Below are 26,420 nucleotides of genomic sequence, written 5' to 3' on the forward strand. Positions count from 1 at the left end.
CTTGTATAAAAATTTTAAGTCACATACTTATTTTTTTTCTTTGTCAGTTATTAGTATCTTTAAACCAACTCGGAAAAAAGTTAAAATATAGTAATATATAATCATTCATGTGAAAAAAAAAATTGAAAATGTTGAAGTTTTTTATTATCAAATTTCATATTTCTTATGGCGTTGTGTGAGAGAATGAAACTAAAAAACTTGTGAAACAAGTAAACGTAACAATAAAAGAATGAGACAAATTAATTTATAAGAATACGAGGAAAATTAAATGTTGATTTAAAGTTTTAATGTTTTATTACTATTTATTTTCAACCTTGTAAGTAGAAAAGTTGTAGGAATTTTATTAAATATGTTGTTTTATTTTTATATATGAAATGTATTACTAAAAAATATTTTTACACAAAAGATTAATATGGTTTTACGATTCTAATATTTTTTAAAAGACATATTAAAATCTAAAAAGTTCTCTAGTTTGAGGTTTTAGTGGTAGATTAACATAAATTACATTTTAATAAATAAAAAAGTTTAAAACAAGAATAAAAATATTAATAATATAAAGAAAATTCAACTTTCCACCTCAATATCCATAGTTTTTCTTCTTCTTCTTTTCTTCCATTCTTTATTTTTCACCTCTCATCTTAAACAACCTTTAAATCTCTTTCCAATTTAATATTCATGGTTTTTGTTTTCTTTTTTTCTTCTTCTTTTATTCTTTATTTTTCTTATAGTTTAAACAATCTTTAAATCTCTTATCTTTTTTGATAAATTTTTTATATATCAAGCAAGAACAATCTTTAAATCTCTTGTCTTATAAAACTTTTATATATCTAGCAAGAACGTAACTTCGTATTAGAGTTGTAATCTTATATAAACTATTATACAACACATTAAGGTAATAAATGAGTTTTTATAAGATTGTGATTGAAATTATCTCTTTAAATTTATAGTTTCCTTAAGAGCAAAATAAAATTTAATGTAAAGGTCTAGCTGTATCTTAAATTATAAATAAAGACTTGTGAATACTATGGATATGGAGATTTGTATGTGAAATGGATAATCAAAATTTTGTATTTTTGTCATTTCATATAAAACAGTGTTATTATGTAGTTATTTTGGTTAAATAAGACTTAATTGTGAAATTGAGTGATTTGATTATAAGAATTTGAAGTAGTTTAATGTTAGATTTAATGATTTATAATTAAATAATTTATATTTATAAGGTTACAATTCAAATCATCTCTCCAACTTTATGGTTTCCTTAAGATTGAAGGAAATTCAGACTTGATAATATTTTTGGATTTGAAGATTTAACATAATCTAAAGTTATAATTTAAACTTTAAACAAACTTGATAATATTTTTGGATTTGGAGATTTGCATATAAAGTGGATAATCAAAAGTTGTTACTTTTGTTATTTGGTATAGATTAGTGTTATTTTTTAATTGTTTTGGTGAAAAAACTTAATTATAAAATTGAATCATTTAATTGTAAGATTTTGAAGTGGTTTGGTGTTAGATTTAATGATTTATATTTAAATGTTGAAAGGTTATTTGATTTTTATTTCATTTCCATGATGCGCGGATTAATGAAGGAAGAAAAAAAAGGATTTTTTTTATTAAGATTAGGATCTTCGCAAGCTGAAACAATCCGGACCTAGGAGATAAGTATACTTATCGGTCTCATTCCATGATGGACTAACAACATGAGAATAAAGAAATAATTTTTTTTTTAATAAAATGACTTTTCATTTACCTTGATCCAGAGGCCATCAATTTTAAGAATAAAGTGTTTAATTTTAAGTGTTTAGATATTATAATTTTATTATTCAAATGCTATATTTGACTGAAAATTGTTGGTTAGCTAATGAATCATTTTGATATGGAATGAACCAATGTTTGATCTTTAAAATGAGCAGAATAATTATTACGAGTACGAGAAAGTTATTCGTCCTACTTTATATAATATACATACTGAGATATATAATATATGAATGAATAGGCTTCTAAACTAATTAGTGTGTAAAGAAACTACATTTTTACATGTGAGTTGTGAGAAAATTAAATGATTATGTTAAAAATTAAATACATTTTTACATCTTTGGTTTACAGGGCTTTCTTTCTCTCTCACTACTCTGTGTTACCTAGGGTTTATTTCCACTCCTTTTTATAGTGTATGTTCTTCCTACGAATTTCTTCATAGCCTCTACCGCCTTTCGTTTTAGCCATTTCCTCAAATATTTGCACCTATAAAAATAAATTAATTCTACCTAATTAACAAATATACTACTTCTGTACTTTTTTACGTTTTTATCCAAACAAATTTATTATTATTTATGTTCAAAGTCCAGCATTATTTTGGTTAATTGACTAAATTTAAAAAAAAATTAAAGATAGTTCTAAATTTAAAAAATAAATAAACTACTTATGTTTTAAAATAAGTCGCACAAAATTAATTTCAACTTTTAAATATAGTAATTTGACTTATAAAATTTAACTTTTTTATAATTATAATTATTGAATTTAAATAAGGCGACCAATTTTACAGGCTATTATGGCCAAGTCTACTTTGCTACTCTATTTATAACCTAAAATATTTGAATATTTTCCTTTTATTAATTAAGAATATAAAAAGAAAAAACCTCAAGTATGCCTTGTGTATTCAAACGAGACAATTTAAATGCATAAACTTGATTTAAACAAAAATTACCATACTTAAAAAATGATTGCTTTTCCTCTTTCTTTTTTTCATGAGTTAACTTTTGTTTATTATTTTAATATTTAACGAACATTTTCCAATTATAAAGTTAAAAAAAAGTAACTTTTAAGTACCAACCAGGTAATTTTAAAATTCGAACTATTTCAATTCACAATAAAATTCATTCCATTCAATGGGTTTTTAGCATGGACAGCCAAAAATTGAAGTTAGATTTTAAAGTTTATGAGTATCGGCATAGAATGAAAGAACGTTGTGACCACCATGGTGAAAATTTAAAGCGAGACAATGCCACGCCAACTCTTCCAGTTCAAATTGGCCGTCAAGAGGCATATCACTGTACTGAATTTATTAGCAGTAAGTCCGGCAACTTTGAGTAGAACAAGATACATTTATATATACATTCAACAAATTGAATTACAAACAGGTAATCCTAATCTTACCAAGTGTAATAATTAGTGTCAAACAATTGCCAACATATAACCGTGGAAGACTAGTTTGATGCGCCTGCACAATGAAACACAAAGTGACACAAGTTAAACCAAACGTTCACCATATATATTTATTAACAAGAGGCAACAATAACCAGAAAATTATAAATACCAAAGCAGCACAATAACAGCTACAACCAGTTAACTTGTTTAGGAAAAGAAATTCAGAGGTTGTAAAATCTCCAAATCGGTCAGAAAAGCTTAAGGAAACAAGATTGAATCACAAAGGTTCCAAGACAATTTATTTGAAAAATTAAAATAAAGAGAGAAGCAGCAACACATATACCCCCCGAGCAAATGACTTTTTAAATTTAAATAGGTGAAAATATCAATTCTCAAGCAAGCACTTCCAATATATATAATGGCAGGAAAAGCAAAATTCAATTCCGAAGTCAGACGTGCAAATTTGTTTTCAAATGCTGTCTGTATAAATATCTTCGGTTCATCGCTAGCAGCACGAAGATACCAAATCTTAATTTGCCAATGCACGATACCTGATGTTCTCGAAGCAGATAAATTATCGGTAGCTCTACTAGAATTCCCTGTCTGAGCTTTGTTTTCCTCCCTTGAAACTCCAAGAGACCTTAGCTTGGATGATGATCTGATTGAATTTATCAATAGAGCATCTTCATCATCCTCCTCCTGTCTTCTCCCTTCATCTTGTGCATCTAGTTCATATGCACTAATGGAATCCTCGTCTTCACTTGAACTCTGGTCATCAAAAAGCTTCTTTCCTGGTATGTTTTGCCTCTTTCGTGGCCGGCCCCTGCGCCTAACCGAAACCCCTTCTTTTTCATCTGAAATTATCTCAGTTAGTCACATGAATTTGGAATTAAGCAATTTGTGCCCAAAAAAAGTTAGCAATTAAAAGCTTTCCAAAGAACTGTAAAAAATGATTATTTCATTTAAAAAAAGCCATTACCTACCAAACATAATGTATATAGCCATCATTGTAATCTTAAGCCCATCATGTAGCACACAGAAAAGGGAAGATGTTTGATGTCATAAAAATATTATCAAAATCGTGAAAAATATAAATCGTAGCAAGATTGGAGGGCTAAAGGAAAACTTTTATTTCATATGTTGTGCTCGAGCAGGCAGGCATTGAATTCAAAAGGACTACCACTGAATAAAGCACATTTTAGACACAAGCAATCGTCTAGTCATGGAAATTTTAACCCAAGTACAAAACCCGAGAACTAGAGCCAAAAAGAAATGAACATGTAAACAGTTTTGAAACTAGCGGCAAATTTACCAAAAGCATAGAATCATATTCAAACACATTAATAAGCTCATACCCACCAACTGCACATGATCAATTTCACTGCCAGTATGCTACAACAGTGGCAAAGTAATCACTAAACATCTAATAGCAACTTAACTTTGATTTATTGTTGTCACGCTATAGCCCCAACCAAATTTACTTATCTAGAATCCCAACTACTTACAGTAGCAGCTATTTTATTTGCCACAGAAATAAAATTATGTACTGTTCATGCACTTTATAGGATCCCCTAACGAACATATCCGAGTGCCTTGATCCTATCACTTTTCAGTTAAGAATAACTTTTATAGAGGGCCCTAACCAGCAAATGTTATCAATCATGCCATGTTTGGCTCTGAAGAGAGAAATAGAGGAAGTGAAAATAGATAAGAAATAATTTGGGAGAAGAGCAATAGGTGAGAAATAAAATTGAATGTCCAAGTTGTTATGAACAGTAGAAATAGGAAAGAAAGAAAGTTTTTTGAAAGTTGTCAATTTGATTGCGTAGATAAGAGATCAACTATATAGATAGTATAATACTCATCATTATACCCCTCACCTCATGCAACACAAACCAAACATAAAGGGAAAAATAATAATTGTATTTTTAAAGTTTTTTGCCTATCCTCTTCACCAAACTACCAAATTTACTTACCCTTCTCTCCATCTTCATCCATCATCCTCACCAAAAAGGGCCTCAAAAGTTAAATTAAAAATATCAATCTCATCATAAGTGTATTTTTTCTAATATGCATCTACAGTGCATTGAAACCTACAACCTAATTCATTGGTCAAGCCATCCACCAAATTTGGAGTGTACCACCATATCTTATAATACACTCATTGTACGTTGAAACAAAAAAATCCATCTAAGGGGATATATTCCACATGAACAAATACAAGCACATGAAAAGGTATCGGATATAAAAAAATTTGCACCACATAAAATGAGATTAGAGTGCTTGTAGAGAGAAACGTAAAAAAAAACAAGAATAAGAACCAAGAAAAAGAATCAATAACAGGTGAATAACAGAGTCAGCAAAGCCCAGCCAAGCACATTGTATCCAGAGTGAACTTACAAATGGCAACTAGTTCATCAAGTCACAACTGGAGAAAATAATTTGGCAAATGTTATTCACTAGTTACATATTGGCTTGAATTTTCCAAAATTTGAAAAATAAATAATCACTATTTCATATATTATGCTTCACTCAGATAAAACCCATGATTGCTTTATTATGCAAAGTATTTGACTGTTTGGCACATAACATAACTAAGAACGAAAAATAATGTATAAATTACCTTGAAATCCCTCATTCTTCGCACATTTTTCTCGTAAGTAGGCAATAAATGTGTGGAAGGGACGCCATCCACTGGGATTTTCCTCTGTATTGACATTTTGTGCTCTTTGTTGAACCTCATTCAATCTATTTCATAAAGAATATGCATCAAAATGTGTATTGCTGCAAATAGTTCTAAATAACACCAACAAATGAAAAAAAAACTATTACATTTCATTTAAATCTGGAGCAGGGAGTTTTGACAAAAAATGAAGCACTGCCTCTTCAAGAAATGACAATTGTTTTGGAGCATCTATAAAAGCATATTCAATGCCATCCCTGACAACTTTTAAAATTTCAGGCCTGTATTTGATCCGGGCAGCACCAGTAAATGTTCCAGAAAGCTTAGCAGCCAGATCTTTACATCCTAATAAAGGATTGTTTTCTGAAGAACCATTTTCACTACCAGAGATATAGACCAGAAGGCGATGGTATTCCTGCCAAAATAAATTCATGAAGACTTACGGAAAGAACTATAAAAGAAGGGTCAGAAGGATGAAATATAAACATGGTGTTCTTTCTGCGGAAAAAAAATGGTGGAAACTCAAAAGGCAGACCCTCATTTCCAACCACTGCAAACTATAATTCCAGAAAGCACGGCAAAGACAAGCTCAGTTGAACAGCTTCTTCCAGGAAAGAAGTGAATACTATGTTGAACTATGCCAACATTGAGCCCAAGCTAAAATTGAGAAATTAAAGGTTTTGAAATTGAAAGCACCCTGAAATATAATATTCATTTTGTTTTTTTATTAAGATACTGATACTCCTTACCAATTAGAGGTAAATATTTAGTTCTATGTCTTGCTTTGAATATAAATATTGCAAGTAACTTTTGTATTCAGATTTCAAATAACAATAATAATTCTTTGACATCCACTTTTTTCTCTTATCTCCACTTTAAAACTCCTTTTAACAATAACATATTGTTTTTAACTAATAAAAATAAATAATTTTTTTAAGATAAAATAATAATATTATTGGTTGTCAAATGGGAATCTGAAAAAATGAGAGTCTCAAACTATCATCATCCTTCAAGTAAATAGGTATGTCATCACACATGCATGGGGTGAAAAAATGAGATCATGTCAATTTGTTTTGACCGAGGATAATACACTCATGAGTTACTATAGTAATCAGATTTCAAGTAAATAGGACACAGGGCGGAAATTTAACTGTTTATCGTTGCTAAAATAGTCCTTGTAAAGACAAAAGAAAACCCAACTATATCTACTATTTAGGAACAGCGCCAAAAGGCTAACCTTTTTAAGTGCTTCCAGAAAAATGAAAGCCAAATCAACTTCTTTTTGCTTCAAAACTGTGATCAGATACTTTACAATATCAGTCACACTAGTCCCATGCATCACAAAATGAGAAATAATCTCAGAAGCAAGATCCTCCTACATCAGGAATAGCCAATTTTGACATAAATTATTTCACAAGCAACAGAAATATGTTTCCCTATAAAAAATTGGAAATAGTCATAACTTTACTTAAACAAAATACCAATCCACCTTTGGAACAACATCATTAGCAATCAGCTTTCCAACAGCAATCATCATATTATCTCTACTTGTCTCCACAGCATACTCTTTATTAACATCTTCATCTTCTGCCTCATCTAAAAATTGACAGGAAAGTGAAAAAGACATCTATCACCAAATCAATAACAACAATTTCATAAGCAATGTAAACAGACAGAAAAAAAAATAGTTTCAGTTTAATTAGTAAATATAGGATGAATCTCAGTACGAGTCCATAACATCTGTCCATGTTCACCTGAAATATTAAGCTGTTGTTGGCAAAGTTCCCAAAACTTCCGAAGCATAATTGCATCTGGCTGATATCCTAGTGTTTCCAGCTGTGTCTTTCTGAAATTTGTTGTCCTGAATAAGAACCATGTTTCTGCAAGTATGATGCATACCTTCGGCAATAAATAATTCATTAGATCAAATCAAGAGAATGGAGACATGATGTGTTTATAATCCACAAAGAAAAAGGCAGATAAATTGGAGCTCTCTTACTCTGCAAGCAAGTTCACTTCCAGGTTTACCCCCTTCCTTGTTGTCAGCATTCAAGTTGAGAAAGTACTCAAGTTCTTGCAACAAGGTATCACGCTTAGACAAAAGAGAAGCTAAGGATGCGCCAGAAACAGCTTCTTCATTTGTTATAGACTGTAGACTCCAAACCAGATGGAAATACATGTTCAGAAGCAGGAAACCAACAACCTGAATGTGAATGACCAGATAATTTAATAATCGAACACAAGTAACAATGTCATAAAAACATAACACCTGTTGTGAGAAACCACTTACTCACCTCATCCTCCATATTATTCCTAGAACCACGTAGTACACTGACAATGTCTTCATACAGGCTATCAATAGGCACAGATCTTTTCAGTTGCAGTTCATACAACCTTTTCAAGTTTACAAGAAGAGAATACTCATCACCACCATCCTGCAGTGTCATCTCACTATACGTTAAGTTTCTCCTACGAGAAACTAAAGTAACAAAAATTATGAAATTTGAGTTGCATAGAACATACCACTACTTCCTTAATCGCAGATTTCAGCTTAGCAATTATTTCATCTTCAAGTTCCTTTAATTTAATACGAACAAAATCTTGCAATTCCCCTTGACTTTCCATGCAACAAAAATTAATTGCCTTCATACAAGCCCTAAGAGGGTCCTTGTCACCATGCTTAAAAAATGCATCTTTCATGAGCTGGAGTAAATTTTTGAAATTCTGAAAAGCAAACACTAGTCAGTTTTTTCAGAAACAGGGAAAATCTGAAATGACACAGAAAAAATCACCAACCTGTTCCTGCCTCTTCAAGGAATAATATTCAAGGTTCATATGTAAAACAATCTCAACGAGTGATGACACTTTTGCTTTATCTGAAATGTACTTTCGCAAGAGTAATGGGTATGACTTCATCATAGCAACAGTTATTTCCTGTTTGTTATTTTCAAATACATCCTGTCATTAATAGGAGGTAAGAGATTAGAGACTGTCATAAAGAACAATAAAACAAGCCTTCCATCAAAATGAATGCTTACAAATAGTACTGGGTTGTTACTGATCAAGTATCCAATAAATACATTCTTTGCTACCGAAAATAATTTAACACAATGAATTCCTGAAGTGATCAGATATTTACAAATCAAAAACACAATTAAAAAATCCAGAATAAATTAGAAATGATAATAAGAATAAAGCCATATACACTGTCCATGAAAGCATGGTCTGCTAAATTTTTTGTCAAAATAAACATTAAACATCATGTGCAACCCACATCAAAAACCAGTAAAAAAATCATTGGGTGCTGGAGCTAATAAAACAAATACGAGATATTTGGATTTAAAAAGTTAAAATGTCAAGATCACACAAACCTTTTGGGCTTTGCTGTAGTATTGCTTTCTGTTATCCGTAGCAGGAACAATCCTCTCTCCAACAGCTTTCTTCACAGATGCACACAGGAGCCGCACCAAGTTTGTTGCATCACTGTCAGAGAGCTCTACTGATGGATTTTCATCGAGCAGCATTGTTATAATGCACTTCCAATCCTGCAAACAAAACATTAAGTACCATCAAGAAACCACTAAATATTACTCAGTACAACAATAACTATGACCAGAACAATTTTAGGTGCAGCACTGGCATAATATCCACAGGGCAGCAATTCATGAACATACAGACGATTTGCAAAAGATATACATCATACAAAAATTCAGAAGAGTGAGATCATACCCAGGACTCTAGATTTCTACTCAATCTACATTTGTGGAATCTTTAAGAAATGGTAACATTGTATTTTAGCCCAAAGATATTTCAGAGAATAGAAATGTCATTGTTGTATGGAAGATATATATAACAAATTCATTAGATATGTTGCAGAACTTCTTAATTAACAATAGTACCAGGTAAAGCACGTCCTAGCTAGGTTTGGAATATCATAAAATTTGTCACCAAAGCAGCAACCTAAACTGCGCATGAATTCTAGAATTTGCTACCTATTATAAGAATGCAACACTCCAAAATATTTTAATCCTTCTATCCTTGCATTTACCTTAAACAAAGCACATCCTAGCCAGCACTGGAATATTCAGTTCAGATATGCATGAGCAAACAATCAAACACGTGATGGCCAAAAGGAGGAGGCGTCACTTTGTTCAATATTTTTCCTATTATTAGCATGGCTTACATACCTTTATGGCGGCCATGTATTCCCACACATCATCAATTACGTAAGTACTCAAAATAGGATCTTGGGAGAACTCCTCCAGAATTCGCAACATTCTCTTTAGATGGACCTCAGAGGTATCGACAGTTTCATCTGTAAAAACAAAATTGTCTCATCACAATTTAATCCTAGTCAAAATAATGGTATCCAATATAAAGTGAAAAATACATGGATTGACTTAAGACCTTTAAATCCTGATTGGAAGGTATTTTGAGCAATTAAGTGATCATACACTAATGCTCCTATGGCATGCCTGATTTCTGGGGTCTCATCATTCAACAAATCATACAAAGGACCCAAGTCATCTTCAGGAATAAGTTGATGTCTGCAGTGAACCAAAAAATCAATTAATTCAAAATCAATTTACAATCTATTGCATAAAAACCCACAAGTAAACAGTTAATATATATGAATTAAAAAAAGGTTAGAAATTCAGACCTTAGTAGTTGCTTAACAAGACCTATGGCATGAACAGCCACAGAAACATCAATGTCATCAGCAAGCTCAATCATACGGCCCGAAAATCTTTCAGTAAATAAGCCAAGGGTTGGTACATTATCATCCACCTCATAAAGATTTTGCAGGGCGTGTATAGAAAACTTTCTTACACCAGCATTCTACAAATTGGAGTGTGGGAGAAAAAGTTAAAGCAAGACAGCAAGTTGTGCAGTACATGAACAATTAAAAGTTGCATGATAAGAACATAACAACATGTTCAATACTTTGTCATTTAGCGTCCATCCAAGATATTTCAAGTACAAATCCTGCAGAAAAAGTGTTGGGTATGAAAGGATCCATGCACCCAATGATTCAATGCATGACATTCTAATATTTGGGTCAATGTCTCTGTAGCGGTGCACAAATAACCTTCAAAAAAACATTAAATGGGCAGGTTAGATCTACAGCCACAACAAATTCAATACTGGTGGTAAAATGTTGCTTTCTTTTCCTTTGATTAAAAATAATCTTAGCTTGGCAAACTCGTACCCAGTAAATATCTTGCGCATCATCTCCTCCAACAATGTTATTCTCTCATGAGTATCAGAAAACCTTTTATTTAGCGACTCAACTCGAGGCCCCTCAGTTCTTTTCTTTTTCTCAGCATCCAACTGTCTACGAGTAGTCTCTCTCTGAGCACCAAGCATATTAGCGATGGTTATGAATGATGAGACCAGCCTAAGACCCACCAACGATGCAATTTGACGGTAAACTCTTGGAGGGGTGCTACATAGGTACAGCAGCAGTTGAGTCATGGTATATATATATTTTCATAGATTCAGAAGTTTGAAGCAAGCATACTAACCATGACAATGCAATGATATAGTCCATGCACTTGTCAAATAAAACTTGATCAAACAATGGCCCATGCTGACATTCCCGAACCAAATTATCCCAGAATGATTCTAGATTCTCTTTGAAGTTTTTAATTTCTTTCTTTTTGGAATTCTGATAATCTTCACCTGCACCCTAAAAAGTCAAAAGGTAAAAAAGGAGAGGATAAATGTCCACATCTAACTCATAATTTGACTATTATATCACAATAGAGGATGCCAAAGACTTGGTAATTGTACACTATTAGCCTTAACACTACTAAAAAATAAGTTAGAAAACAGGAAACAAAAGTAAAAGGGAACAAGTTGTATACCCTTTTAGCACAATTGACAAGAGCAATTACAACTTCATCAACATCAGTCTCATCCACGAGATCACTTTTATCGTAATACTTGGCTCCACATGCCTACATTTAAAATTTCACTTTGTTACTATCCGTAAGCGGGTATTTATGAGTAATGATGATAATAAAGTGTCCAAGTTCTTTTCCAAGTCTACCTTTCACCTTTTATTTGCATGTATAAAACTACGATGTCTAATGCTAGTGGTCCTTAATACTTTGAAACTGTTTGAGAATTTCATATTACCTCAAACAGCATTGTCAGGAGATCAACCATTGCAGGTTTCGGATCCTTTTCATAGCGCTCAACCCAAAATTTGACCGCATGAGGAATCAACTTGCCATTTCCTTTTATCAGCTCTACAGAAAATCACATAATAAAAATTAGCCCCGGTCCAGTCACTGCACAACAAAATCTACCTAATTACAGAGAGACCGCAATTAAAAACTATTCACACAAAAAAAAAAAAAAACAACTAAGCATAGTTTCGCTAATCACAGTATAAAAAAATGAAGATATGAAATGTATAAGTTAAAAATCTAAACCCTAGATATTTGAGCAGTGAGAAAAGTAGCAGAGAGTGTTCAGTTTACCAATTAGGGTTTGGTCAGAGGGTTTGTGCGCGACGCTTGAGGTTCCTTCCGAAGCGGGAGTTCGCCTGTATTTGTTGCGTGGCTCGTCGAAATCGTCGGGCGAACTCTCTCGGTGAGCGTGTTGGGTGGTCCTGTCGCGGTTAAGGGCGTCGGCGTCGTGGTCCTTGGGAAGGTGTTTGGGAGGTCTGCCCCTCTTCTGCTTAATTAGAAAGAAGCGAAATAAAATTAGGTCAAATGAGTGCAGAATTGAGAAGAAGTATGAGCACTAAGTGTGAGAATGGAAACTAACACGAGGGGGTCGATTGGAAGCTTCAGAAGGTGGAGCTGGATCTTCCATCTGCTAAAGATGCTTCTTCAACACAGCGAATCAGCGATTTCACACTCGCATCGTGGATAGAAGAAGTAGCACCAACTACAAAGAGGAGCTCGGCCACTGCAAATAATAGTTAAGAAATCTCCCGCCAATTCACAACTATCAATATGTGATGACTAAATATCTTACTTTACATCTCTTTATGAAGCATTTATATATATTTATATATAAAGATTTCTCATTATAATTATTTTTAGTGTATTTAAATTTTGTTCTTATTTGATCCTCTTATCAATATTGTATTTTGATTATTTTATTATTTTATAACTATTTAAATTTAAAAAAAAATATAACTTTTCTGTTTTTCTTACTGAAAATTTGTGATTCACCAAACATTTTTGTCTTTTTGTTACTTTTCTATTTATTTCATGTCGTAATTGTATTTTTTTTTTCTGATGAAAATTAAATAAATTATAATACTTAGCAATCATGATAGCTATATTTTTTTAATTTTTTTTTTAATCTTGATAAGAATATACAAATAGAAAAATAAACATTTAAAATAAATTATAAATTTATACTTATAATATAAATATGCAAAGACTAATACCGTTTATTTAAATTTTAATATTAATAATATATATATATATAATAAAAATAAAAACAAAAACGAATACACAAGTGTTGTGCCTGTGTTTCCAGTAGTAAATATAAAGTAAGTACGAATGGTATTTTTTTTATCAATGCATCTCGTCTACCATTTGAAACCAACAGAAACCAACAAGTAAAGAAAATCATATAAATTTTAGTATTTTCTGATAAAAAGAATTCAATTCGCGATTATATGCATAAAACTTTGTTAGAAAAGATAGAAAATAATTTTATGATATTTATAACTTAAAAAAACAGTATAACTTTGGTGTAAAAAGAATAATTTAAGAAGTCGTTTTATATTTATTATTAACTGTTTTATAATTTTTTATGGAAAATAGCTATCAATGTTTGTTACGGTACCATAACAAACATGTAATTTCTTTGCTTTTGGACGTGAAAGGTGGTTTTCAGGTGAGTGTCAATCTTCCTTTGATTTTATATGCGGTATTGTGGGATAATGTGTGAGGATAGATTTTGTTTGCTCCAACTAAATTCAAAGAGAGAAAAAAATAAAAATGAAAACATGATAAATGAATGTAAAGATGGTGTGAAAGGGAAAAAAAGTGAGGTGATATATGTTAATAGAGATATATAAGTATTAAAAAAACATTAAAAAGTGTAATTTAAACCTAATTCAATCCCATAAAACTGGCTCATGAGGTCTGTATCTACTTATATACAATGAAATGTCATAATTTATAGTCGATGGTGGATCTCCAACACTTAGATTTATAAGAACATATGCTTATAAAATAAATAAATTTTATAATTTTATTATAAGTAGTTTTTTATTATAAATAATGAATTGAGTTAATTTAAAAACAATTACAAGACGTAAAAAGATAAAAATAAAATAAAAAAGTTAATAGTCTATATAATTTTTTTCTTTTCATCAAATTATAGTTTCACAGGTTGGAGATTTCATATCAACTAGTGATTAGAGCCTTTCATTGTATATAAGTAGATGCAAATCTCAATTCTATATGCCGGTTTTATGAGGTTGAGTTATGTTTAAAGTCTATTTCGTAATATCACGCATGATACATAATTATTTTTTTTTAAACATTTTATATATGTTTAACTGTATGACTATACGTATGAATAATATTTGTCAGAAAAAACAACATGAATTATGTTATACCTGAAAAGAATTGGATTTTGACAACTAGTTGAGAATATGTTAAATAAAAAAGATAATTTAAAAATGATTCAATTAAAACATATAGATTTTTTTTAATAGGTTATAATTTGGCGCAGCTGAAAAAGGTTGTCAAAAAAAGTGCACACTTAACAAAACCACTAGAGAGTGTAACCAACATCAAAATAGAAAGAATAGGATATAAGCCTATCAACGTAATTATTAATTTCTTGCAAATGAAATGATGTTTACTCTGTAATATATATGATATTTGTAGTGTCATGTCTAATGTTAACGTGACCTTTATTTAAAACAGAATCATAAAAAAAAAAATTATAATATTACTTTGACAAATAATAACTTTTGGTTTTGGTTCTTTATTTTTCTTTCATAAAAGAAAAGAAGAACAAAATATATAATGTTACCGTATGATGATGAATTTGTAGCGAAGTTTTTTTTACGGTAAAATATATAAGTATCGAATTTGATGGCAAACAGAAAAAAAAAATTGTTTTCTTATTTTAAAATAATATAAACTTATCATATCAACTTTTATTTTTAACCATACAAAAATTGAAATTGTTTGATTGACTATTGTGAGAGAAAAGCTGAAACAAAATACATAAGTTGTATCTAGAACTTATGGCTTAAAATAGATTTGTGATCTGAAAAACAATTAAATCCAAGTAAATAATTGAATTCAAATAAATAATTGTTAAATATTTATTGTACATAAATATTAAATATAGTTATTATTGACTTAGAATTTATTTAATCGATTTTATTAACTTTTCATAATAATCAAATTCTTTTACTGTCGCTAAAGCGATTCTAATTAGACAGCAACAACCATTTATTTGTTAAAAAATATTAAATCAATTTAAAGTTAATTAAATTGACTTTATTAATAATTAAATCATTTTAAAATAGTTTTACATTTTATAACTAATATTTAGAAATTAATTTTATATTAAGTTTAATTTTAAATTTTTAATATAAGAAATATAAAAATGAGTTTTAATATCATTAGAGTAAAAAACTTATAAAATTTTGAATACTCAACTACTACTGGAATACTTATATGTCAACTTGCCTCTTACTTATTTAAATAAAAAAGATATAAGCGTTTAAATATATTTTTTTTAAAGAAAAAATTTTCCTACTTTTTTTACTTTTGTTTTCACTGAAATATCAAATCCCATGGCTTGTTGAAATAAAAAAATCTTCATATTCTACCATGACTATTAAATAGGTATTAAGAACATCTAAAAATAAATTAGAAAGTAAATCATTTCTCCTCTATTTATTTTAGAGCATCATTTTATAAGTTTTGCATCAATGAACTTTTTTATTTTTTTGTTTCTTTAAATATAAGCCTTTTATAGTTAGTTATTAATAAAATTCATACACTTCATAAGCAATTCCATAACCATATGATATATCTAGTAAATTGATTTTTTTGGAGATTTATGAGTTTAAAATTGAGATGCAAGATGGGCAATTCAATTCAAGCTGAAGAAAATAATCTCTTTTTCTTCTTTTAGCTATCTAGAATAGTCTAACTTTATCTTAAAAACTTGTAATCATATTTTTGAAAGGAAGAGAAGTTCGTATGTAACGACTTTTGCTTCCGAAAAAGGTACCAAAATCCTCTATAAATTGACTTCTGCCTATATTGTCCATAGACATAAGATGGAAATTTTTTCTTCTTTTTCACTAATCCTTTTTTCTCTGAGCTCCACTAAGGAATCCATAATGATTATATTACTGATAAGTTTTCTGCAGCTGCTAACGACAATGGTTATATTAGCTTACTGGTACTGTGGCATCTCAATAATTTCTCACTCTGTTTTTTGAGTTTTCTTGCTGATGTTTTAATACATGCTATTTGCAGTACGAAGCCAACCGTCAAATTTATCATGAAGGGCTGTTTCAACAATACCAATGGCGCTCAGTATATTAAAAATGTTAATGTAGTGTTCTGCAATCAATGTAGCCACTCAGGATTATCAGGTAGTGTCAAAATACATCTTGTTGGAGATCTCACATCAACTAAAGATTATGACATTTCATTGTATATAAGTGGGTGCAAACTTCACTCCATGAACCGGTTTTATCGGGTTGAGTTAGGCTTAAAGTCCACTTTGTAATACATATTGATTTCTCTCATAAATGTAATATCACCTGTAGTTTTATTTGTAATACATATTGATTTCTCTCATAAATGTAATATCACCTGTAGTTTTATATGTGTGTATTCTAGATTTGAAAATGGTGAATATGTCATTATGTGTTTGTATGTAGATGACATGCTAATTTTTGGTACATGCAATGATATAGTTTTTCAAACAAAATTGTTTCTTGAATCTAAGTTTGAGATGAAAGACATGGGTGAAACAAGTATGATTATAGGAGTTAAAATCATAAGGAAGAGAGATAGTATATTACTATCCGAAGAAAAATACACTGAGAAACTTCTAAAGAAGTTTGGTTACTATGACTTTAAGTCAGTGAGTACCCCTTATGATGCTAACTCCAAATTAAAGAAGAACAGAGGAGAATCTATTTCTCAAACTCAGTATGCCCAGATAATTGGGAGCTTATTGCATTTAATGAGTTTTTCTAGACCAGATATTGCTTATGCAGTAGGTAGATTGAGTAGATACACTCAATGTCCTAGTCAGGATCATTGGGATGCACTTGCGAGACTCATGAAATACTTGAGAGGTACAATGGATTATGCCATTGAATATAGTGGATTTCCCGCTGTGCTATAAGGGTACAGTGATGCTAACTGGATCTCTGATTCAGATGAGACAAAATCCACTAGTGGTTATGTATTTACACTTGGGGTTGGTGCAGTTACATGGAGATCAGTCAGACAAACTATTATTGCAAGATCAACAATGGAATTTGAGTTTGTTGCTCTAAAAATGGCTGGTAGTGAAGTTGAGTCATTGAAAAACTTCTTAGCAAACATTCCTTTAGGAATGAAACCAACCCCATTTGTATCAATGCATTGTGATTGCCAATCGGCAATAGCTATAGCTAAAAATAAAAGCTACAATGGAAAGAATAGACATATACAATTGAGACATAATTTGGTGAAACAGCTGTTAAAGAGTGGAACGATTTCTATTGACTATGTCAAGTCAGAACGGAATCTGGAAGATCCTCTGACTAAACCCCTAGGGAGAAAAATGATTTTAAAAACATCGAGGGGAATGAGACTTAAGCCACTTGCAAACAAACAAGTGATGGAAACCCAACCTTTGTGATTGGAGATCCCATGAATAAGGTTCATATGGGTAAAAACAAGTCACTTGTTAGTTCTGCTAGCATTGGTATTGATTTAAAATCAATTTTGTCCATTCTTATGGTGTGTGTGAAAGTGTTAGTTACTGCATTATCAAGAGGATAAACTTTGTGGTTAAAATTCTGAGGTAAAAGAGTTTTAACGATTTACAAAGTTTTAATGATTTTCATATCCCTTATGGGTGGTGTGTGATTTGCAGCATACACTTGATGAAATCACCTATATGAGTGTCAAGTGGGGCCGCTTGCATGAGATCTTGGCAAGATCTCTATAGCATTCATGAATATCGGGCACGCGCATGGCCTAGTAGCGCAACACAGCGATAACAACAAGTAATGTGGGAGTGTATTGTGATTGATAAACCTCTAACACATACTAAGTGTCTTGGTTCATATAGCTTGCTATACCAACTACACTATGTGTTACGTTCATTAATCTAAGACTGGTTCATTGATGACTTTTTACGGCAAGTGCACGCTTGTCAAAAGTAATAATTGTCCCTAAGGACGGATATCGATCCCACAAGGAACGGTGAATTATCGAGTACAATAATCGCTAAATATAAAAACAGAACAATTAAAAGAGTTTTGAATTAATTGTGTTGGCATTGATCAATAAGAAAACAAACAAAGAATTAGTTGTTTCAATTGGAAAAATAAGGATTAGTTTCATCTCTCTCACTCTCATGTATTTTGATTAGCATGTCAATATATTAAGTTCTTTGATTGAAATTGATGCCCGTATAAAAATCATTTATATCGATTCCTCGCATATAAAATCCTTAAGAATGTCCCCTAACTATCGATCCCTCGCATAATTATAAGAACAACTTAGAACGAAGCTCAGACGTTTAATAGCAATTAACATTTCAAATCTATTCCTAGCACTCAAATATGTTAAGTATTGTTGTTTAGGTCCGAACCCTAAAAATACCTCCCGGTCAGATTTAAGATTTTCAATTTGTCACGGAAAATTAAAAGTAAAACAACAATACCAATAATCAATCAAGAACTGAATATTAATATATAAAATATCACCTCAATACATAAGAGTTTGAGCAGATTACTCTCAATCCCAAAGGGTAGAATTAGCCACGCATACTTCTATCACCTTCCATTCTCCCAATTGGCTTACAATTCACTCTATGGTGTTTTCCTCTAAATCTGGCACACTAAGGTTGAGCCTCTAGCCCTCTATTTATCCTACTTTTCTAGGGTTAGGTTGTTTATTGTGTCGCGCTAATGAGCTAAATGATAACACATAAAAAAGGCCCAATCTTTCTTTGCATCTTTTTCATTCTGGGACCTTCTATCTTTATCTTTTTAGCTCAAATCATTCATCTTTAATCCAAATCTCCAATCTTCCTTAGAAATCTGCAATTAACACCAAATTTGGGAATAAAATACTCTTATTCAAATAAAGATCATAAAAAATGTAAAAAGGTATAAATTCATAAATTAGGGATTATTTTATATGTAAATTAGCAATAAATCCTCATAAGTGCCTATATTTTAATATGAAATATTACTGAAATTAGACACTTATCATTCATATAGCTTGCTATACCAGATCTGATGCATTACATCTTAGATGAACCCAGAATATTCTTTTTGTTTCAATATCTCTATGTTTTATCTTTTGCAATATGTGGAGGATTGTTGTAAAACGAAGCTCCGGTATTGCAAATAAAAACAGGGCATGCGAGAAAACCCTAAAATCAAACGCATTGAGATTTTTGTTGCGAAATCCAAAACTGAAATGTTACCGTTGCAAGTGCACGTTCTGCTTCACCTGGTCTTTCAGAATCGTTGTTGCAGTGGAGAAGTCGTTCCGCCCCTGCTATGCCTGGTTTTTCGGAGGTTGAAGAAGTGGTGTCGTTGGAACCTGGAATCGCGCCACCAATGGCTGTTGGAACGTGGGTAGTGGCCGTTTGGGGCTATTACCTTTTTCCCTATATAAACAAGGGTTCCCCTCCTTCAGAAAACGCATCTCACTTTCACCTTCTTCATCTTCTTCACACCTTCTTCTTCCTCCCACATTCTTTTACTTTTCACTTTCTCTCTCCTCACTTACTTTTAATTATTATAATATTTCTGGGTTCTATTTGGGTATTACTCTTTTAAAGAAAAACTTGCTAGTTCTGATCCCTGAAAATTACCGGGAAGATCCTGTTGTATCCTGGGGGACTTGCGCAATACACCGCGGATAAGTCCTTACGGACAATGATTACTCACGCCTCGGGAAACCAATTTTGTTCATTTTAAAGCCTAAATTTACTACAGTTTCAACAATACCAATGACGCTCAGTATATTAAAAATGTTAATGTAGTGTTCTGCAATCAATGTAGCCACTCGTGATTATCAGGTAGCGCCAAAATACATCTTGTTGGAGATCTCACATCAACTAAAAATTATGACATTTCATTGTATATAAGTGGGTGCAAACCTCACCCCATGAACCGGTTTTATGGGATTGAGTTAAACTTAAAGTCCACTTTATAATATATATTAATTTATTTCATAAATGTAATATCACTTGAAGTTTTTTCTTCTTGTACTCTGGATTTAGATTCTGCCATGCGACCTTGGCAAGATTCTTCAAGTGGAAGAAAACAGACCACAAGTTCGACGATGCAATCGAATACATACATTGAAGAGGGAAACTGGAACTCCTTTAATCAACACATCGTTTCTTATGGAATCACAAGCTCGAGGCCTACTCAGTTGGAAAAGTCCAAAGGTACCCATATGTCATATTATTTTTACCCTTCAACAAATCTACCTACTTCATTAATCAAAATTTTATTGAAGGTGATTTTTGCCGCAAGGTTAAAATTACCATAACCCACAATTAAATACTATTAACTGCATTTTTTTTTAAATAAAAACTTTCATGTTAGACATCACTATGTCACTTACGATCTTAGCTAGGTTGACACCTCAAGTAACAACAATCATTTACCATCACATGAAAAATATATTATTAAACAAAAGAAAAAAAAAATAAAATAAAAAATACGGGGAAACTAGACCAAAGTTCATATGTTAACAAAAAAAAAGATTTTATATGAAAAAATCATAAATTAATCAACTTATCAGAATATATGCATATGCAACTTTTGTTAGTTCCAACTATAGCTTTTATGCATGCACAAGTATATAATAGAAGCAATTTATTAACATGCAGATGCCCTCAGATTTGACCTGGAGTTTAATATGTTTTTTCTATTCTTTACATCTATAATTTTTATACTGTTCGACCTGGAATTATGTTATTTGATATGTATTTTATTTTCAAAACATTTGTAGGTTCTGATACAACGTTGTTATAATTTAAATGCTATCAATGTCAATGGTGCTGCAATATTATTTGCAGAGAAAGTCAATTTGATGTGTCAAAAATACTTCATTAATTTTGGGTGAGGGCAAGAAGTTTTCAGTGCAGTGTTACAGTCCTTCCGTTGGGACTCCTACCTTTTATCCTATCTTTATTGTTTTCAAGTTTTTATTCCTCAAAGTCTTTATGACAGCAATTTGAATGGTGATGAACTTTTTTGTTACCATATCTCCAGAATTCCCCCAGGCTTTTATGACAGTAATTTAACAATTTAATGGTGATGAACTTTTTGTTATACCACTATTCTCTCCAGAATTTTAGACTGTTCAAATACTATCACATCTGAGTTGCGGTACATTTTCTTTGCCCCACGAATCTCGCTCTTATTCTTTCTCGTTTTCCGTGCTCCGTGCTCCGTGCTCCGTGCTCCACTCAACATAATAAAGGTGTTTTTGTTGGATGCATATTTATGTTGTGTGAATGCATTTGTTATAAAGTTGGCCGGACCAAGAGTAAGTAGGCATGTGTGTATAAGGGAAGAGAAAACTCGTAGGAAAATCTTGTTCTTAAGATAAGAAATAATATGTAATAAAATTATAATGACCGAAAGCTATAAACTCATCATTAATGTAATAATTACCCGTAAATAATTTAAGATAACAAAATCTGAATTAATAATCAACAGTTAAGGTTAATAAAATTTGAATTAATAATCAACATTCTTTCTTAATTTTGTTTTGGAACAATTTTTGTACCCAACAAAACAAATCTCTTAACATCGATTTTCAATGACTTAGTGAGAATATCTGCAATCTGATTGTCTGATCTACAATATTTCAATTTGATCATTTTATTCCCAACTTATCTTTTTTATACATTTTAGTTAATTAAAATTTTATAAATATATATAAACATATTTTCATAAATCAAATCAAATTAAAATTTTATAAATATATATAAAAATATTTTCATAAACTATTATTATATAAATTATCTTTTATTATAAATAATATATTTATTATTATTATTTTATTATTGTAATTAATTAATATTATTAAATAAATTTATAATAAAATGATATAATATTTTTAAAGTTTAATTAAAGTATTATAGGTATGTATATTTTAATGTTAAGAATTTATATATTATATTATCTTTAATTTTTTTAGTTTTATTAAATTATAATTTTATTATATTTTCTTAATATTTATATAATATTCTAACTTTTTACATCTTATTATATTAATATTATGTTAATTTTGTAAGAAAACATAAATTTTGATTTAAAATACAATTTATTTATTTTTTTTATAAAAATATGGATTTTTAATTAAAATCCAATCCAAAATGATAATCAATCCTTGTAAGTAGAAAAGTTTTAGGAATTTTATTAAATATGTTGTTTTATTTTTATATATGAAATATACTACTAAAAAATATTTTTACACAAAAGATTAATATGGTTTTATGATTCTAATATTTTTGAAAAGACATATATTAAAATCTAAAAAGTTGTCTAGTTTGAGGTTTTAGTGGTAAGATTAACATAAATTACATTTTAAATAAATAAAAAAGTTTAAAAGAAGAATAAAAATATTAATAATATAGAGAAAATTCAACTTTCCACCTCAATATCCATAGTTTTTCTTCTTCTTTTTTCTTCCATTCTTTATTTTTCACCTATCGTCTTAAACATCCTTTAAATCTCTTTCCAATTTAATATTCATGGTTTTTCTTTTCTCTTTTTTTCTTCTTCTTTTATATATCAAGCAAGAACAATCTTTAAATCTCTTATCTTTCTTATAAAACTTCATATCATGGGATGGTAGAGATATTTGAACTTTTATCTTAACTTTGAATTGTTTGTTGGATAAAGTTACAACATATTAAGGTAATAAATGAGTTTTTATAAGATTGTGATTGAAATTATCTCTTTAAATTTATAGCTTCCTTAATAGCAAAATAAATTTAATGTAAAAATACTATGGATATGGAGATTTGTATGTGAGGTGGATAATCAAAATTTTATATTTTTGTCATTTCATATAAAAGAGTGTTATTATGTAGTTATTTTGGTTAAATAAGACTTAATTATGAAATTGAGTGATTTAATTATAAGAATTTGAAGTAGTTTAATGTCAGATATAATGATTTATAGTTAAATAATTTATATTTATAAGGTTATGATTCAAATCATCTCTCCAACTTTATGGTTTCTTTTTTTTAAATAAAAGTTTCCATGTTAGGTATCACTATGCAACTTAAGATGTCAGCTAGGCTGACACCTCAATTTACAACAATCATTTACCATCATATGAAAAAAGTATTATTGAACAAAAGAAAAAAAGAAAGAAAATACAAAAATACGGGGGACTAGACCAAAACACAAATGTTAACAAAAATGATACATAGGTAGATTATACATATTCATAAAGAATTCTAAAAATAGACTTATGTTAACAACTTTATGGTTTCTTTAAGATCGAAGGAAATTCAATGTAAGGGAATTTAACGTAATCTTAAACTATAATTTAAACTTTAAACAAAGACTTGATAATATTTTTGGATTTGAAGATTTGCATATAAAGTGGATAATCAAAAGTTGCTACTTTTGTTATCTGGTATAAATTAATGCTGTTTTTTAGTTGTTTTGGTGAAAAAAACTTAATTATAAAATTGAATCATTTAATTGTAAGAATTTGAAGTAGTTTGGTGTTACATTTAATGATTTATATTTAAATGTTGAATATATACATTATTTATTTTTATCAGATTATTTTGTATATGTAATTGTTTAAGATCTAATGATATTTGTTATTATATTCGTTTGAAAGATTATATTTTATAGTATTTTTTTATTGATAGAATATATTTATATATTAATTGGTTTGGTAGGGTATTATTCTTTTTATTGACATCAGTGAAAACGCATGTGATCCACTCTTTTATTATAATAATAATAATAATAAAAATTCTTATTATAATAATTAAAATAAAAAAAATCTTAGATTTTTAAGGAAATATGCTTATAAAATAAATAAATTTTATAATTTTATTATAAGTAGTTTTTTATTATAAATAATGAATTGAATTAATTAAAAACAATTACAAAACGTAAAAATATAAAATAACAAAACAAGTTAATAGTCTATATAATTTTTCATTTTCATCAAATTATAGTTTCACATAATACCGAAGTTTAAAAGCATGATACATAACTATTTTTTTGAAAACATTTTATATATGTTTAACTGTATGACTATACGTATGAATAATATTTGTCAGAAAAAACAACAACTAATGTAATGAATGATTTTATACCTGAAAAGAATTGGATTTTGACTACTAGTTGAGAATATATTAAATAAAAAAGATAATTTAATTAAAACATACAACTAATTTTGTTCCATATTTATAATATTATTAGTCTAAAAATCTCTCAAGCCATACACTAAATATGAGGTCAATAAAGACAAATTGGTACAATTAATTTAACACAAACTTTATTTCTTAATTTTGAAGGTGTCTCACAGAGCAAATTTAACTAAATGGCTTAAAAAAAAGAATATAGAATAAGAAACACAAGAAATTAAAAGCAGTAACGAGTCTTAATTAAGAGTTGACAACAGAGCACTTTGTCCTAATTTCCCCATCTGAGTCTGTGAGGACCTCAATGGCTCCCATTCTCTTCATTGACTGCCCAAACTCTGTGAAGAACTTGTCTTGTTTCACCAATTCGTTCACAATGTTTCTTGACACCTTGGCTGTTAAAAGGGCAGCATCTGATTGGAATAAACCCTTGTTCTGAAGAAGGATCGAATAATAGTCACTGTCGAAGGTGATTGGGCTGTTAGGATCCATCTCCACTGCTGTGGTGGTGTCACTGAGACCTTTGCATTTTGACTTCAAAATATTGGCATAAGTAGGATTCAGAGAAGGATCTTGATCACCTTTTCCGGTGAAGTTGAAAATCCTGTTACTGAATAAGTTGCAATGACCAACTCCAAATGTGTGTGCTCCTATATATATCCAAACACATAGCCAAAAGGTTAATTTTGGTTTGTCATAATAGCTGATTGTGATGATTTCGGTGACCCCTTTTGCCTTGGTATTTATGATTAATATTATGTACATTTAACACAAGTTTACATTAAAAAATGTACCTGATAACACAACCAGGTCGTGCACTGTAAGCTTTTTACTCTCAAAGCTTTTTCTGAGCTGATTAATGTTGAAAAAAGGTGCTGGTAGATTGGCTAAGGCTTCACCACTGATGGATACTCTCCCATCTCTTCTACCGGTAAGCACTTCCCACATAGGCTTGTTGAACTGCAAATATTACCAGTCAGTTACATGCATAACACAAGATTACATGAAAGCATATGCAAGTTCTGCAGTATATATAATGGTTAGCTTCTGCGTACTTGGACAGAAACAGCATCCCTTGCAGCCAATGTAAGTATGTCAGCACAAGATACAGTTCCAGGACATTTTGCCTCCAATGCTTTTTTTATGTCATCAATGACATCGAAGCCAGACAAAGATAAGTTAGGAATGGAATCCTTCTCTGCTGTGTTGGTGGCAGTGGAATCCAGCAAAACCGAACCATCACAACCCTGAAATGTTGTTTTCACAACCATGTCATGTGAATCAGCGTGTAGCTCTAAATTACGTTGCATGGAAATCAACACTGTTGTATTTAAATTTGAAATGATGCACATAGGGTGTAATTAATACTAATAAAGAGCAAGAACTATGAATGTTTACCCTGACAAAACAGTCATGAAAATGCATTCTGATCAACTTGGCAGGCAAATCAGGCCTTGCAGAGACATGTTCCTGGATTTTGGTCCTAACAATCTGCTCGGCTTGAGAACATGTTTGCTTATAGAAATTCTTTCTAAGGTTGCCACCTTGACAAGCCCCAAGGATACAGAACACTGTCAAACAAGCTACAAGAAAAAATCTCATCTTAATCTTCAATTTAATCCCTTTGTGTCACTTCCAAGCTATGCACTTGTCTTAACTCTTAATTGGTGAGTGATGTGCTTAATTAAAACAGCATTTGCTCCCTTTTATAGGCCTTCCAAGTCATTTTAGTTTATCAAACCAGTTAAGCATTACATACAGAATAATATTAAATTGTGTGAGAATATTAATCCGAGAAGGAAACTTGTGCCCTCAAACCAGGTTCAAACATATATATTAAATGGCAACTTCAATCATTGCATGCATGTATGTATCTAGTAGCATTAAGATAATCTCACCTACCATTGGTTTCACATGATATAACTATTACTTTTTAGAAAAAAAAAACTTCTCTTAATTGGTTTGACACTCGATAA

General features: G+C 30.4%; 2 protein-coding genes across 2 annotated transcripts; both read right to left on the bottom strand.

Annotated features, from left to right (window-relative positions):
• Window positions 1–2,980: 2,980 nt before the first annotated feature.
• On the bottom strand, window positions 2,981–12,829 carry SCC3 (sister-chromatid cohesion protein 3). Its single transcript, XM_068617551.1, has 22 exons — window positions 12,607–12,829; window positions 12,318–12,513; window positions 11,971–12,083; window positions 11,697–11,789; window positions 11,355–11,518; window positions 11,039–11,275; window positions 10,774–10,918; window positions 10,490–10,668; window positions 10,237–10,376; window positions 10,017–10,144; window positions 9,201–9,374; window positions 8,626–8,787; window positions 8,353–8,553; window positions 8,124–8,264; window positions 7,829–8,032; window positions 7,584–7,728; window positions 7,319–7,425; window positions 7,067–7,204; window positions 5,979–6,244; window positions 5,770–5,894; window positions 3,698–4,000; window positions 2,981–3,219 (listed from the first exon to the last, which is right to left on the bottom strand). Exons 1-22 carry the CDS (start codon window positions 12,652–12,654, stop codon window positions 3,206–3,208), a joined length of 3,423 nt encoding a protein of 1,140 aa, XP_068473652.1. The 5' UTR covers window positions 12,655–12,829; the 3' UTR covers window positions 2,981–3,205.
• An 11,723-nt stretch (window positions 12,830–24,552) lies between these two features.
• On the bottom strand, window positions 24,553–26,126 carry LOC137814688 (peroxidase 3). The gene is made up of 4 exons (XM_068617554.1): window positions 25,843–26,126; window positions 25,500–25,691; window positions 25,239–25,404; window positions 24,553–25,094 (listed from the first exon to the last, which is right to left on the bottom strand). The coding sequence occupies exons 1-4, from the start codon at window positions 26,044–26,046 to the stop codon at window positions 24,688–24,690; spliced, it is 969 nt and encodes a 322-aa protein (XP_068473655.1). The 5' UTR covers window positions 26,047–26,126; the 3' UTR covers window positions 24,553–24,687.
• Window positions 26,127–26,420: the final 294 nt, after the last annotated feature.

Source organism: Phaseolus vulgaris, chromosome 1 (assembly GCF_051622355.1).
Source record: "Phaseolus vulgaris cultivar YP4 chromosome 1, ASM5162235v1, whole genome shotgun sequence".
In the NCBI taxonomy this organism is placed as follows: domain Eukaryota; kingdom Viridiplantae; phylum Streptophyta; class Magnoliopsida; order Fabales; family Fabaceae; genus Phaseolus; species Phaseolus vulgaris.

What these genes read in the sequence shown, in the direction of transcription:
- SCC3 (XM_068617551.1), bottom strand. Translation starts at nt 12,654, where the DNA reads ATGGAAGATCCAGCTCCACCTTCTGAAGCTTCCAATCGACCCCCTCGT. An exon ending in TTGTCAATTGTGCTAAAAGG is followed by an intron (nt 11,519 to 11,696) that starts GTATACAACTTG and finishes TTGACTTTTTAG; the next exon opens with GGTGCAGGTGAAGATTATCA. An exon ending in CTGCGATTAAGGAAGTAGTG is followed by an intron (nt 8,265 to 8,352) that starts GTATGTTCTATG and finishes ATGACACTGCAG; the next exon opens with GATGGTGGTGATGAGTATTC.
- LOC137814688 (XM_068617554.1), bottom strand. Translation starts at nt 26,046, where the DNA reads ATGAGATTTTTTCTTGTAGCTTGTTTGACAGTGTTCTGTATCCTTGGG. An exon ending in TTCATGACTGTTTTGTCAGG is followed by an intron (nt 25,692 to 25,842) that starts GTAAACATTCAT and finishes ACAACATTTCAG; the next exon opens with GGTTGTGATGGTTCGGTTTT. An exon ending in CGACCTGGTTGTGTTATCAG is followed by an intron (nt 25,095 to 25,238) that starts GTACATTTTTTA and finishes GGATATATATAG; the next exon opens with GAGCACACACATTTGGAGTT.